This window comes from Platalea leucorodia (genome assembly GCF_965183815.1).
Source record: "Platalea leucorodia genome assembly, chromosome: 13".
Taxonomy (NCBI): Eukaryota; Metazoa; Chordata; class Aves; order Pelecaniformes; family Threskiornithidae; genus Platalea; species Platalea leucorodia.
In genome coordinates, this window is record NC_138835.1 from 5,519,100 (window position 1) to 5,534,427 (window position 15,328).

Consider the following 15,328-nt stretch of genomic DNA (forward strand, 5'->3'; position numbering starts at 1 on the left):
CCCGGCTGCCGAGCGGGCCATGGCGGCGGGGGCCAGGGAGGCGGCGCGGAGCCAGGCCTCCCTGCGGCGCCGGCTGCAGAGCTCGCAGGAGGCGCAGCACCGGCAAGCGGTGCTGGTGCAGAAGCTGCAGGCGAAGGTGAGGAGCGGGGGCGCCTGCCCGGGGGGGAGCTGCCCGGGGCCGGGCCGCGGTGGCGGGGTCGGGGTGCCCGGGCCGCCCGCGCCGCGCTGAGAGGGGACTCGGCGGCGGCGGTCTCGGGGGGCGAACGCGCGGCCCCAACGGGGCCCTCCCCGGCGCTGCCGCGGGCGGGACGGCGCCCGGCCCGGAGCTCGGGGGAGGCCCCGCGAGCCGCCCTGCTCCGCCCGGCCCGGCCCGGCCCGCTGGGCGCCTCGCTGCGCCGCCGCCGCCCTCCCGCGCCCCGCGTTCGGTCCTCTCCGCAGTAAAGACAAGAGGCCGGGCTTGCAAACGCCCGTGCTTGGCCACGTGAGCGGGGGGCCGTCCCAGAGGCCGGAGTGGCGGCGGCGGGGGTGGTTTTGGGCGGCCCCGGGCAGAGGCGGCTCTGGCCCGGTTCGCCCGCGGCGCGGGGGGGCTGGCAGCGAGGAGGGCGCCAGAGCTGGGCGGAGGGTCGGGGCAGGCCGTGCCGTGCCCGGCCCGGTGCCCGGCGGTGGTCACGGCACTGCTGGGAGGTCATCCTGCTTTTGTGGCCCGTGCTTGTCTTCTGCAGCTGCACAGAAATCCGCATTCTGCACTGGTTGAGCAGGACTGTGGTCAGAACTAACTTTACTTGCGAAATGTTGAAAAGCAATTTTGAAAGCTCATTTCTCTAACTTCAGTGACCCACTGGCCTTTTAGCCCGCAGGAAATAATGATTTGGGGTACCTGGTGGCCGTTAGCCAGGCATGGCTGGCTAAGTCTGTCTCGTCGCTCTGCTTGCCATCGCTGTCTTAGGATGAGCAGATAGCACTACGTGTAGAAGAAACCCTGTCTCGCTTTCCTTAGTATTAGCTAAAGTGAAGCTTCCCTATATCGTAAGGACTTCTTGTTGACTGTATCATCAGCAGCACTGTGAAACGTACTGTGCTTGGACTTGTGAGGACTTACCGAAAAGCTAATGCAGGAGGAGCTGAGTCTGTTACAAGCTGCCTTCGCTCATCTTCACTCTACGTATCCATCTAGGTGCTGCAGTACCGGACTTGGTGTCGAGAGTTGGAGCAGCAAGTGGAAGCAGGAGGGGTGAGTGTGCAGGCTGCTAACTAAAGATAGCGTATGCAGCTTTCGTTAACGCCGAGAAAAAAATCTACCCAAAGCAATGAGAGAGGAAACCAAGATTTTGCTGCCTGAGGGTTTAAAGAAGTGCCATAAGTTTGCCCGTCAGTGTTTTGTCCAGTTGGCATTCTTAGAGCAGCCAGTAGTCCCAGAAATGCCAGTCCAGAAAACCCTATCGAGAAGGATTTTAGTGTTGTGAAAGAGTGCTTTATTGCTGGCGTCACATTTTGTCCTAGGTCTGTTACATTATATGGCTGTCTCTGAAAAAGAATCGGTTGAAACATGGCATTTTGGAAGGCAAGAATGCTGGCGTTCAACATACGGAGCTGGTCCTGTGCTTTTCTTTCTGCTTCACGGCTAAAGTAAACTTAGGAAACAAAAGGCAGGAGAGTAGGAGAGCGTTTGCAGGCTTCAAGTCGAAGTGGGCAATCGAGGTCATGAGCTGTGAGAGTGCAACAGCAGGAGACTGAGGAGAGCTACTCCCATTGAGTAACACCCTTCCCCTCCCTTCCCCTCCGTAGTCACGACACCGTTATGCCTGGAAGAAGCCACGAGCTCCTGAGATACCCAGCAAATGGAGGGGAAGGCGGTGGATGCTAACAGTAGTGAAGGGAACACAAGAATTTGTCTAAACCTTTCCTTTCTTCTTTAGGGATCCCTTCCAGGCAGGTGGGAAGCCACAGAAGACCACAGCCTGGAGAAAGCACTGCTTCAGGTGGAAGAGGAGCAGCAAAGGTACAAGGAAGAAGCGTTCCCTCATAGCTGGTATCCTGGATGGTCATGGAAGCGAGGGAAAACCTGTCAGTGCTACCTAGTCTTCCCAAGGGAAGCGGTTGGGCCAGCCGCTTTGAATGGAGTGTTAAAGGAGCAGCAGCTGCCCGAGCATTCACACACCATTCAGGGAGCCGCACGCACACCACCCGAGACTTTAACTGCTAGGACCGGAGTCCCTTTGCAGAGGGCAGCTCCGCTGAGCTGACGGGTGCCCCTTTTCGACTCCTTGCTCACTCACACGCTCACCCTCGGGCCCTTGCTCTCCCCTCAGGCTCGACCCTAGGTTTCCCTGAAGCAGAGTCTCGAGAAAGGTCCACAGTCTGTTTTCTGTGGGGCAGTAGGAGTGTTGTGTGCTGAGTGGCTCTGTTTGGAGCGGGGGGTTATTCCGGGTGACCTCCAAAGGTCCCTTTCCAGCTTAAATTGTTCTGTGGCTCAGTAGGTGAGCGACTTGGGACAATGCTAGAGAAAGGTGACGCATCCAGTGATCAGACAGCACAAAGGGGAGGCAAGCCGTTAACTGTGGGCATCATCAAAGTTGAGGAGGAAAGGGAAACCAAAACTGTAGATGGAAATTGTGGATGGCAGTTGTTCAGTGACCTCACTGCTGTTTCTCCCTTTCCAAGGTGTGAGAATCTGGCAGAAGTGAACAGTCTCCTGCGGGAGCGCCTCGATAAAGCGAATGAGGTTAATTCAGCCCTTAAAGAAGATGTTGGAAAACTGACGGCGGATTGGATGAGGGCCCGGGAGGAGCTGGAATTGAAGGAGAGTGAATGGCGCAACGAACGTGAGGTAAGTACAGGCTACAGGGATGTCAGACGCGATGCCAGAGTGGAATGAGAATGCGTTTTATTTCTGGCACAGAGAACTTGCTGTGTGAAAGTTGTGGCTCTGTTGAAGGTGTATTGGTGTTGACGAGCAGAAGACAGGGGTGTGAGCTGGAGGAGTGTCAGGAAATTGTGGTGATGGAAGATGCCGACCTGCTGTGACCGTACTGCTCGCTCTTAAAGGCAAATGCTTGCTGTTGCTGGGCACTGTAGGGCAGTCCCACAGGACCGCTCATCTTTTTAATAGTTCTTAAATCTCCGTCCAGAGCAGGGGAGGCCAGAGAGGTCTGTGTGTTTTCACGTTCAGAGTAGTCAACAGAAGAACAAGACAGGCCTCCCTTACCAGTAGCCTGTTGTAAGCAAATCTGACGCTGGTCTTGGAGGGGCTTGGTTTTGTCTTCCTCCACCAAGACTGTTAGACACCTCTGCAAGGCGAGATGACGAATCATGAAGTCAGGCAGCAGGCCTACTGAGGATGCTTCTGTGGTGCCTCTTCAGTCCTCGATGCCCCTGTTGCAATAGTTATTCAAGAAGACCTGGTGATGGTGGTTGTACGTTCCCCTCTCTGAAAGACTCGTACAGTGACAGTGAAGGCTGAATTGGCATTTCTTTTTGTCTTTGCATGTTTAGCTTTATGAGAACTACTTAAGGGGTGAACATAACCGCCTACTCAGCCTGTGGCGTCAGGTGGTAACCTTCCGCCGTCATTTCCTGGAAATGAAGACTGCCACTGACCAGTGAGTAGAAGTTAAGGCTAGATCTCCTGCAGAAAAAAATGTCGCTCCCCTTCACACCTGCTTTTTGAGCCTCGGTGTTATGTTAGTTGCGGCTAGGGATGTGATTTCTCCTTTGACAGTCTAAAGCAATGGCATTAAGCATTAAGCAGGCTCTTTTCAGAATCTTTTTGTTTGATGATCGTTCTCAGATAAAACTGTGGGGCTTGGGCTATAAGCAATGCAGAGGCCCTGAACAGATAACTGGACTGTGGTGATGTTTGGGCGTATTAACAAAGACACAGGCAACTATGGACACATTGGAAGAGACTCACCAAAGCTATGCATGCAGCATGTAGAGCAGTCCCTTTCCTAGAATGATGAAAATCTGCCATAAATCGCATTGAGTTTCTTTTTCCACTGCTTCCGATGGAAAGATCGTACATGAATATATATATATATTTTTTTTTTCTTCTCGTTTCCAGCTTACATTTATTCTGGTCAGTGTGTATCCGCTTATTCCTGTACTATCATTGTTGAGAGAAGAAATAGCTTCTCTACCCTGTTACTGCATTTATCCGCTTCATTTTGCTTGTTTTGATACCTGTTTTTATAATTGTTTTCTTGTTCTTGGGCTCTCTGAGGTTCCTTTCTCACCATTGCCTTCTACACAAACAAAAATAGTGGAGCCTTAAGAGTACATTCTTCTGGTGTCAGCGTGCAATTTCAAACTCTGCGTTACTGTCAGCCATTTATCCTACTTGCTGATAAGCCTTCCTTCATGTGAGAGTATGCCTGACCTACTGTTTAATTCTTGTATTATTTGTGCTTTTTTGTTGCAACATTTTAGGCTTATTCTTACACCACCTCCCTGAAACGTTTGTTATGGAGATATTGTCACGAGCCTCTTGGCAGTCCAAGTGCTGATAATAATCGGTCGCATAAGGCTGATCTGAATCTGAATCTGAATTCTCTCAGTGCCAGGAGGCACACAAGGCGCGAACATCGTTCTTCCACTTCGATTGGTCTGCGACTGCGTGCTCTGGAGTCCCAAGGGCCACAGCGCAGTCTTCTGTTGGTTTTTCCTCAAGACATGACCGATCCAGTTCCATCTCCTCCTCCTCACTTCATTACTGATTTTCTCCATCTCCGAGTTGATGCTCGTCGTTTCTGCAACTTTTTATTTTTTTCCCGGGAGGAGGTAGTTGGCCTCCTGCCCAACCCCCATGACTTGGAGGGCCAGTGGTTTTTCTGTCAGGGTGGCCTTCCCTTAGGCTGCGTTGGTTCGCGGCACCTTCTTCAATTTTATCCGGTGCACCCTCCAGAGAGGGATCCCCTATCCACCCCCCAGGGGACGCGCCTTCTAGCCGTGCAGCCCCAGCCAAAGGCATAAGGCTGATCCCCTAGGTATAAAGGCTGGGGACCTTGGTAAATTCCTTACAGCTATTAATGATAATTAGAGTATGTTAAGAAGATAGAGCAGGAGCAACAATTAATAAGAGTAATTAGAGGTCCTTGACACCTTTTGGCTGTGCCATACATTTCTTCTTGTCTCTGAGGAGAGAACAGACTGATTCCTTAACTATCCAGTCGAGTGATTGCTCAGCTGTCAAGATGCGTCCTTATCCCAAAGTGTCAGCTAAATGGACTCATCCCCGGCGAAGAGGCCATCTTTCCTGCCAGCTTCTACTGTTGTGCAATTACGTGCTTCAGAATTGTGTCAGGTGCTAAAGATGGCGGTGTGAACTTTAGCTCTTTCTTTATTCTTCTGCAGAGATTTGTCAGAGCTGAAGGCAGAGCAAATGAGGCTTTCTGGATCTGTACTTGTAAGCTGCTCCCGTCTAAAGTCTGGTGTACAGCGCTGGGATTGCGTCACTTTGGGTAGACCTGTCCCGAAGGATGAGGCACAGCAGCAAGCGGAACACGAAATAAGCCAGAAGACGCAGGAAGTGATGTGCTTACAAGTCAAGGGGGACCTGGAGAAGAAGGAGCTTCAAGACAGGTAAAGGTGTTTTAAACTTTGCTGTTAACAACATCACCTTCTCTGATTCATAGATGGGCTGTGTTCACATTTAAAAAACAGACCCATTCTGCGCAGCCTTGTTTCTGTCTCTAGTCAAACTATTGCCTTCAACAGAAAGGACAGAAAAAACCTGTCTGACTGAGAGAAGCTCTTCTGAGTAAGACAAGACTGGCAAAGAGATTGCATATTACAATGTTTTTGCCGTTAACTGATTGTTGGTGAGAAACTGAGACCAGTATAAAGACAGCCCTTTTGCTACCCAGGGCTGTGCTAAAGGGAGTTGGGAGGAATTAGCCCAGGGCCATCATAAGCAACGCAGCACCTCTGTACTGACAGTTCCTTGCTAGACTGAGTGCAGAAGGCCTTTGGGGCAAGAAGTGCCATTTTGCAACATCAAGCATATTAACCTGTAGAGATGAACGCTGCCTTTGCTGTATTTTCTGGGTTGGACTTTCTCTGCTATGCTTCTGGGAGCTGCTTAGCGCTTTGACAGGTGCCGGTGTGCAATGCTTTTGGAATGGCACGTGGACCTTCTCTTCTCAGGGTGATGGAGCTCTCAGCCTTGCTTGCACAGTCTCAGAAGGAGAACAACAAGGAGAAGGAGAAGACCGCTTCAGGACACTGTGGAGATTCTAGTATGTTTTACCTTTTTCTGGGAGGTAGCCCAGCATCTGCTTGGTCCGAGTCATTTCTTCTCCAGCCTTAGCACAAAGAGGTGTGGCTACCTCAAGAGAAAGAGTGATGACTCAGTCGATGCACTTGCCAACTCTGCTCCTTCACTCTGCATTCACTGACCGTTATTATCTGCCCGGAATCGCAACTGGTCTAACTGTTTAGGGGGAAACTTTAACTTAGTCCTACACTTCACTCTGGGGAGGGGGGGTTTAATCATCAGATTTTTTACACAGCCTCTCACAAAGTCAGTTCTTTCCCCTTAGGTAGTCATTTCTATCCTCTTGTGCTACTGCTCAGAGTAATTATAAACATTAGCTTTTTCATTGCTGTTTTCCAGTATTCATCAGCTTCCTTCTTCCCTGGGCAGCGTTAATGTTTCCTTTCATTGCTATTTCCAGCGTCGATCTGGTGGTCGTGTATGTGGCTCTAAAAAGCTGAAGGAGACCAAAATCATTCCTGAGAGCTTCAAGAAATGGAGCGATCAGGCAGCCTCCAGCCACTTCACACTTGTCTCTTCGTGTTTATAGTAGCTGTATTCAGAAACCCCTGGAGCACCTGTGGCCACAGGGACAAAACTTCTTTGTCGACTGAAGAAATGAGTTTTTAATGACTCTAGGGTGAAGTGGGGGAAAAAGGAGAAATAGATGAAGAAAACCAAGTAGAAGGAGCAAAGAGTAACAGCTTGATGTGGGCTTTCAGGTGGTGTTAGATGACAGTGCCAGCATGGTCAGCATTATCTGCACTGACAGTTCCCAGCACGCAGAGTCTAGCAACATCCTCTCTTGTCTGAGCTCCCTTGATGCAGAGCATGCCTTTGTAGTGGTTCAGGAAGCGCTGGCAAGGAGGCGAGGAGCAACACAGGTGAGAACTTCTGCTTGTCTTCACCACTGGCCACAGGCTCAGCTGCTAATGCCTCACTTAGCTTGAAACCTTTCCATTCACTTCAGCCTGTTTAGCCAGTTTCTTCCTAGCGTTCCCACTCTTGGTACCGTATTGCCTTGCCAGTCTCACCAGCTCTGTGTTCTTCTGCTTTTCTCTCCTTGATCTCCACCCCCCCATCACAGCTTTTGCCTTCAGGTGAGCTGTGTCGCTGCTTCTTTCTTCTCCCAGCTACCTGGAGCCATCTTCCCTGCTCCTTACTGCTTGTTTGTGCTCTTCCCCTGCCCATTCCTTGCAGGCCCTAAGAGAAGAGCTTTCTGCCAGGCAGGACTCCATCAATTTTCTGCAGCACCAGCACAGGCAGCAGGAAGAGAAGTGCAGGAACCTGCAGCAAAGGCTCGAGCAACTGGAGGAGGAAGGCAAGACGTCCAGCAGCCACCTGCAGCACCTCCAGTCTCTGGTAGAAGCACTCAGAAGGTGAGTGTTTCCTCCTTCTCCTGCCTTCTAGAGGCAATCTGCTTCCAGTTCCGGGAGTTCAGAGGTGTTATGGGCAAAGAACTCGCCTGCCCTACCACGCATATGCCTCCGTTTGGCACTTTAGCATCCTCCTGTCCCTGCTTTTCATGCTCTGCTGTGAATCCTAAGGCTGTCTTGCAGATTCAGCGTGATGTTGGGATACAAGGCGCCTCCCTCTTGACGTGCTGCTTCTCTGAATTCTGTTCTTTGGGTGCCCGGTCCTAGCCACTGCTTCTCACCGAATGAAGGCAAAACCCCGCCTTCCTTTCTCTTTCCCTCTTCAGTTTCCTTGTGAGGGGAAGAGCAAGTTCTTCCTTACCGTGCTCCCCACAACTCCCTCCTGGAATGATGAGAATGGGATCCGTGACTCTTCTGGCCTCTTCGTTCTTCTGACTGAGCTTTGTCTCTGCAGTGACTGTGCAAACCTCGAGAAAACCAGGGAAGAGCTACAGCAACAGCTTGAAGTCACGGAGCAAGAAGCCTCGCGTCTGCGTCAAAGTAACACTGAATTGCAGCTGAAGGAAGATTCAGCCCAGGGGGAAAAGGTGGAGCAGCAAGAGACGATGGAGAGAGCGCGTCGTGACCAGGAGCTCCTGTGAGTGTTAAAGCTTCCTCTGGGCAGGGGTGGGCATCGGTGGGCTTCAGGAGGCCCGCCGCAAAAGAATGAATTTTGCATGCTCATCATTCGTAGCATAGAAGGGTGAAGGGAGCACGCGGGCAGGTCTGGCTATCTACTGATGTACAGCATAGCTGCCTGCTTGTACTTTCTTTACGACCCGTTTAAAGAATCATTCCAAACCTGACCGGAGTAGTTGATGACAGGCATAAGCTGAAACCAGAGAGGTTCAGACTGGATTGAAGGAGAGCAAAAAATTGAACCATGAAGGCAGTCACGCAGCAGAACAGGTTGCTCAGAGAGGTGGTGCGGATTCCATCCCTGGAAATTTGGAAGACCCAACCGGATAGAGCCTTGAGCAACCCAGACTGATCCCAGAGCTGACCCCAGCTGCTTTGAGCCAAAGAGATTGGGCTAGAGGCCTGCTGGGGTCCCTGCCAGCCTGAATCGTCCTGTGATCCTGTCGTTATGGGATTGGAAATTCATACACATCTCCTCCCCAAACAGGCTGCAGGCTCTTTCATCGTTTCCCTGCTGAAGGCAAGAGTAATGGTGGGAACGTTAATCTGGACTCTAAAAGTCTGCCTTACCCAAAGAAGAACTTTGGGAAGTCTTGTATCCAATGTATCAAAAAGGAGAGAGAGAACTAACCGGCAGGAAGTTCTGTTAAGTTGAGAGTACCTGAACTTTTGGGCAACGTTCTGTGATTTCTGGAAGCTTGTTTTCCTTCTCAGTGACGCGTGTTCCACCTACATCAATGACAAAGAGCGATGCAGCTCTAGTCAGGAAATGCCAGCGTTCTTTAGGTGTCAATAGAAAGCTGTTGTGAACCATTCAAACTGCTGTATCTGGGACACAGTACGTGCCCTCGGTTTTGGAAATGAGAATGTTTTTACATTAAAAACTTGTTTGTCTTTCCCCTTCTCATAGACTGAAGGACTTGGCTGCACTTGAGGGAAAACATTCATTATTACAGAGCGAGTTGGTAGTTGCGAGAGAGGCGCTGGAGGAATCGCACCTTCAGAGGGATCTGCTGAAGCAAGAGAAACATGAGCTTACCACGGCACTGGAGAAGGTACGGTCACCTTATTCCTGGGTGGCACTTGTGGGAGAGGGAGTTGTGATAGCAAGACCACCGCAGCTGCTGTTTCTGGCAGCAGAAGACGGGGAAAATGTTGTTCTCCTTGGAAAATGGTGGTCAGAGCCACAGAGGCTCTTTGGGGTGGTCAGTCCCCACGTGCTTACTGGGAGCGCTGAACTGGGAGTATGTCAGAGACACGCAGGGGATGTGGAGTTGCTGCTTGAAGTCAGGGATTTTCCTGCCTTTGTTGTCATGTTGTTCTTTTGTCTCTTCAGGCAGAGCAGTCAGTAGCAGAGTTGACAGGGGCTCAGAATAAGCTGACTGCTGAAATAGCTGATCTCCGTGTTGCAACAGCGAACATGGGCAGTATCAACGAAGCTCTTGCATTGGATAAAGTGCAGCTGAACAAACTTGTGCTGCAGGTGAGCAGAGTTGCCAACGATCTTGCCAGGTGTTTGTCTCCAGCTGCTGCTGCTTCTCAGACTTCTTGCCTTCTGGCAGCATGGCTGACTGAATATGGAAATGTTGTTCCTTTTTCTGTCCAAGGCAAACCTCCTACAGGGTAAATCTTACTGTATTTTCCTTCCTCCGTGCTTCCGTGATTGCAGCTGGAGCAAGAGAATGAAGTTCTGTCGGGTAAAGTGGACGAGATGGAGAGAGCAAAGATCTCTGGCCAGGAGAAGCTGACCTTGTGTGAAAGAACAAATGAAGAGCTCTGTGCAGAGAAAGCCCACCTGGAGCAGCTGCTGAAGAAAGCAGAGGAGCAACAGGAGGGGCTGCGGGTAGAGCTGACGATACTGGCAGAGGAGAAGGAAGAAACCCAAGAGAAACTCAGTCAGGTGAGACCAAACACCTGCTGCTTCTGGGTGGGCATTTGGCTGCTTGGCTCAGTGAAGCTCTTACCTGTTGGATTCTGCAGTGCTTTTGTCAAGGAGACTCTTGGTAGTGCTGGAGGTCAGAAGGCTGTTTACTTCTTTTTGGAAACGGGTTGATGGCTTGCAGAGCTGTTCTGCAATTCTCCGAGTTGTTCTCTGCTTCTACAGGTTCTTTTAATCCACCTGTCTGTGTTGGCCTCTTTTTTGGCTTTTGATGAGCTGCAAAGAGACGATTGTGTTGTCCCTGAGTCCGAGTGGGGCTACTACTCTCACGTGTGGCAAAAGAAACAAACGGTGACGCTCTGAATCCTTTTTCTGAGGCAAAACCCAGGGCTGCATGTTTCTATTTATGCTTTTTGTTGGGAAGTCTGCGAGTTTCAAAACTCCATTTGTTTGAGCCTAGAGAGCGGGTCAAAGCTGCAAGTCAGTGTCTGCTGTCTCGTGTTGCTAAGAATGGGAATGACATCCCGAAATGGTTGAAATTGCATTTGAAGACATACAGGCAACTTTGTGGCTGGAAAGCTGCCTGGGGGAAAAGGACCTGGGGGCACTGGTTGACACCCGGCTCAATATCAGCCGGCAGCGTGCCCAGGTGGCCAAGAAGGCCAATAGCAGCCTGGCTTGTATCAGAAATAGTGTGGCCAGCAGGACTGGGGCAGTGATCGTCCCCCTGTACTTGGCCCTGGTGAGGCCGCACCTCAAATCCTGTGTTCCGTTTTGGGCCCCTCACTACAAGAAGGACATCGAGGTGCTGGAGCGTGTCCAGAGAAGGGCAAGGAAGCTGGTGAAGGGTCCAGAGCACAAGTCTTATGAGGAGCGGCTGAGGGAGCTCGGGTTGTTTAGCCTGGAGAAAAGGAGGCTGCGGGGAGACCTTATCGCTCTCTCCAACTACCTGAAAGGCGGTTGTAGCGCGGTGGGGGTCGGTCTCTTTTCCGAAGTAGCAAGTGATAGGACGAGAGGAAACGGCCTCAAGTTGTGCCAGGGGAGGTTTAGATAGGCTCTTCGGAAAGACTTCTTCACTGAAAGGCTTATCAAGCATTGGAACAGGCCGCCCAAGGAAGCGGTTGAATCCCCATCCCTGGAGGTATTTAAAAGACGTGTGGACGTAGCACTTAGGGACATGGTTTAGTGGTGGACTTGGCAGTGTTAGGTTTACGGTTGGACTCGGTCATCTTCCAAACTAAGTGATTCTGTGAATTGCTAGAACCTCTGTAGGCTTTGAGGAAGAAGATGAGACATAGGTGATCACACAAGACTCTTTGCTCTGGACTAACTGATTTTGGTACCCTGGAAAAAGAGCTTGGGAGAATCACCTCACTGGAGGAGACCAGGGCGTTTGTCATCATTTAAACATCAGTTTCATAGTGTACAGTCTTGGGTATTATGGGATAACTTTGAGAGAATTGTTTGTTTCCGATGGTCTGTTCTCTGCCAGGTAGTCTTAGGTTTGGAGTAGGTGGGATGTTTGGCAAATATCCAGCAGAGGTGTTATACTGAAGAAAAAAAGCTAAAAAATCACAGTTAACCTTCAAACTTGAATGCCAGCAAGGTGTATCGGGCAACTTCTTTGTGTAAGACAAGCAAACGGTATTGTTGACATGAACTACTGTACAAACGCAGCCTACCATCTCTTTGGACACATCAGCCAGACTTTCATAAACCACTAAATGCCACTGCTCACCACAAGGGCTGTTTCCCTGCCGAGCATCACCTCCTTGCATCCAACTGCTTTACACACTGAAGCAGGTGACACTTCGATCTTTTTTTTTTTTTTTTCCCCCCTAGAAGGAGAAACCACGTGTTTCATTTTGCTTTCTTCAGCGAGCAAAGTTGCTTTTGCTCAACCTTTCCTGAAAATGTCCAGCACTGGAATAGATTCTGATAGAATTTTAGTTTGCAAGGTGGCAGTTCTGGAAAATGCAGTATTTTTGCATGAAAACACATAGCCTGGGGTATGTATGTTTGTCGTGAAGGAGCTGTCTGGTCCCAGGCAACCCAGTATGGCCTTACACGTCACTTTCAAGTTGACAGTGCCAGTGCCTTTTGGCAGCCCAGGGTATTAGGGCGGTATACAGCAGATGCTCTTAAACTTTCAGCCCACAGTACAGGAGCTCTTTCTCCTCTAGCCGATTCAGAAGTGGCACTGGCTGGCTCTGCACAGAACTCCAGAGAAAGGACTCTAACCGTATTTTGTCCCGCTTTCAGGTTTACCGCCAGCAAGAGTGGGCTAGCAGTGGTCTGGAGCAGTTGCGCCAGGAGTCCTCTCGCCAAGGGCACGCGCTGGCCAAGGTGTCCAAAGAGAAGGAATTGCTGGTGCATGAGAAGGCCGCCCTAGAGGTGCGACTGGCAGCCATGGAGCGGGACCGACAAGGCCTTTCAGAGCAGCTGGCAGAGGCCAGGTAAAGGCAGGGAGGAGACCCTAGGCAGGACATGATTTAATGTCTGTAATTATAAAGGTGGGAATCATTACACGGGGGGTTTATTACATTGCATCCTGTGTGCTTTTCAGATGTTTTCACCTTGCCTGGACAGAAAATGGAAGAATCTCAAGGGGAGAAAAAAAACCCTAGACCATGCTTTGGATGTTATTTTTCTGCCAGCTACAGCTAGCAGAGCTCTCCTGAGCCTTGGGCTCATGTTTATGCCCCCTTGCATTTTCCTGTGTGAAGTCCAAAGCAAGCCCACTTGGCTCTGAATTGAGTAACAGTTAAACCGTAGAGTCGTTTACGGAAACCTGAAGCTTCTCTCTGGTTCTGGTTTCTTGTTCTGAGCATTTGAACGTAGATCTTTGCTTCTCAAGTAGTTTGACGTGGGCTCTTCAGAATTCAAGACTATTCCATACGGACGTTGTGAGTAGGACACTGCCATTCAGGGTGAAGCTAGAGGCTCATGCTGAAAATCTTGAGGGCCTTCTGTTTCTAAGCTAACTCTTGTTAAGTGTGGTGCAGGACCTGGAGTTGGTTACACCAGCAGCAGGGAAACTTCTTTTGAGTTCTCAACAGTCTTCGGGGATTCTTGCCCATCATTCGTGTCGGGGTCCTGTACTCCTTACCACATGCTGTTTAGGGACAGACATCATGGAGAAGTTATATAGGGAAGGAAGAAGATTCTGTGCTTCTGCTGTATCAGATTTCTAGGATCGAATCATAGAATCATACAATCGTTTAGGTTGGAAAAGACCTTTAAGATCAGCAAGTCCAACCGTTAATGTAGCACTGCCAGGATGCTATTGGCCTTCTTGGCCACCTGAGCACACTGCTGGCTCCTATTCAGCCAGCTGTCGACCAGCACCCCCAGGTCCTTTTCCACCGGGCAGCTCTCCAGCCACTCCTCCCCAAGCCTGTAGTGTTGCATGGGCTTGTTGTGACCCAAGTGCAGGACCCAGCGCTGAGCCTTGTTGAACCTCATACAATTGGCCTTGGCCCATCGATCCAGCCTGTCCAGATCCCTCTGTAGGGCCTTCCTACCCTCCAGCAGATCAATACTGCCGGCCAACTCGGTGTCGTCTGCAAACTTACTGAGGGTGCACTGGATCCCTTCGTCCAGATCATTGGTAAAGATATTAAATGGGACTGGCCCCAGTACTGAGCCCTGGGGAACGCTACTCGTGACCGGCCGCCAACTGGATTTAACTCCATTCACCACAACTCTTTGGGCCTGGCCACCCAGCCAGCTTTTTTTTTTACCCAGCAAAGCATACATCCGTCCAAGCCATGAGCAGCCAGTTTCTCCAGGAGAATTCTGTGGGGAACAATGTCAAAGACTTTACTGGAGTCCAGGTAGACAACGTCCACAGCCTTCCCCTCATCCACTAAGCGTGTCACCTTGTCATAGAAGGAGATCAGGTTAGTCAAGCGGGACCTGCCTTTCATCAACCCGTGCTGGCTGGGCCCCATCCCCTGGTTGTCCCGTAAATGCGACTGTCTAAATGGACAGGCAGAGTCCTTTTCAGACTCAAGAACTGCATTCAAACAGCTTGCACCCTCATGCCAAAATCTAAACAAGTATATCAAGAAGCTCGAGCTCCTGGAGGAGCGTTAGGCCAGCTTTCAAGGTCCAGTCCCTGATGTTTGCTTTATTGCTTCGTTTACGAAGAATCTGCCGAGGATTCAGGTCCTGAGCTGGAGCATCTCTTTCTAGTGATGAAGATGGTAAGATGGTGTTTGTGCTTTTGCAGGTGTTGTAACACTTGTGACGATGTCAGAGAAGCATACAGGTGGTGAGGCTGGGCCTTCAAGAACCTGGATACCATAGAGCAGTGCAAGAGGGAGGGGTTTAGCCAGAAAATGCAAGAGCAGAAGAGCGAGGGCTGCCAAGTGTATGGTTTCCTAGAGGTCAACAAGGCAAGAGATGGGGTTTGCTGTAAACATGCTGCATGATGGTGAGAACTGTGAAAAAGCAGAGTTCCTCTCCTTTTCCAGCTTTAGGTGTTCACAGCACTGTAGTATAATAACCCCTGGGCTCAGCAAGGTACTTGTGCCCGTAAGGGGGTTCAGCAGGAGAATCAGGAAAAGCAGTGGGAAGGGGATAATTCTGTGTTTTTGTTGTGCAGGCTGGTGGGAAGCATGCTGGCTGGAGAAGCCTAGCTTTTCCTACCGTCCGGCTAGCGAGTCTTTTTGCCGAGGTTTGTGGAGGAGGAGAGGCAGCTTCTTTGAGGTTAGATTGTCCCACCCGCCCTTCTAGTCTTAAAACAGAGACCACCAGTGGATGCTGGAGATAACATTTCATTCTCTCCAGCATCTCTGCTGGCAAGTTGTTCATTACTGTTATCTTCTCTAGAAAAACAGTGGAAGCAAGACTATTTGAGTTGGTTGTCAAAGCTGAACATGCTCAGAGAGCTGTTTTTTGCAACCGGTGTATGAAAATGTAGTATGAGATATACCAAATAATTGTGTAATTACCCTGTCATTTGAAGGTGCATTTGTTAGGCACTTGGAATTTTGCACATCTCCATTCTCATCAGGTCTGCAGTTAACGTAAGCAACAGGTTTGCACAGACACTGAATGTGTAATGTAGCGCGTGAGGTTGGGATGGTGAGATGTTCCAGGGGAGAGTGTGTATGATTGCTAGGAAGTGTCAGTGAGGAC

The 15,328-nt window shown here is 50.3% G+C and overlaps 1 protein-coding gene across 1 annotated transcript in view; it reads left to right on the plus strand.

The window, feature by feature from the left end:
• CEP250 (centrosomal protein 250) overlaps nt 1-15,328 on the plus strand; it is a 20,906-nt gene continuing 5,578 nt past the window's right edge. The window contains exons 1-15 of the mRNA XM_082325682.1: nt 1-136; nt 1,175-1,231; nt 1,917-1,999; nt 2,662-2,827; nt 3,493-3,599; nt 5,350-5,577; nt 6,142-6,233; nt 6,983-7,134; nt 7,451-7,629; nt 8,081-8,263; nt 9,215-9,359; nt 9,641-9,787; nt 9,974-10,204; nt 12,446-12,639; nt 12,750-14,391. Coding sequence (XP_082181808.1) covers nt 20-136; nt 1,175-1,231; nt 1,917-1,999; nt 2,662-2,827; nt 3,493-3,599; nt 5,350-5,577; nt 6,142-6,233; nt 6,983-7,134; nt 7,451-7,629; nt 8,081-8,263; nt 9,215-9,359; nt 9,641-9,787; nt 9,974-10,204; nt 12,446-12,639; nt 12,750-12,810 — 2,142 coding nt within the window. The 5' untranslated portion in view covers nt 1-19 and the 3' untranslated portion in view covers nt 12,811-14,391. The remainder of the gene's footprint in view (nt 137-1,174; nt 1,232-1,916; nt 2,000-2,661; nt 2,828-3,492; nt 3,600-5,349; nt 5,578-6,141; nt 6,234-6,982; nt 7,135-7,450; nt 7,630-8,080; nt 8,264-9,214; nt 9,360-9,640; nt 9,788-9,973; nt 10,205-12,445; nt 12,640-12,749; nt 14,392-15,328) is intronic.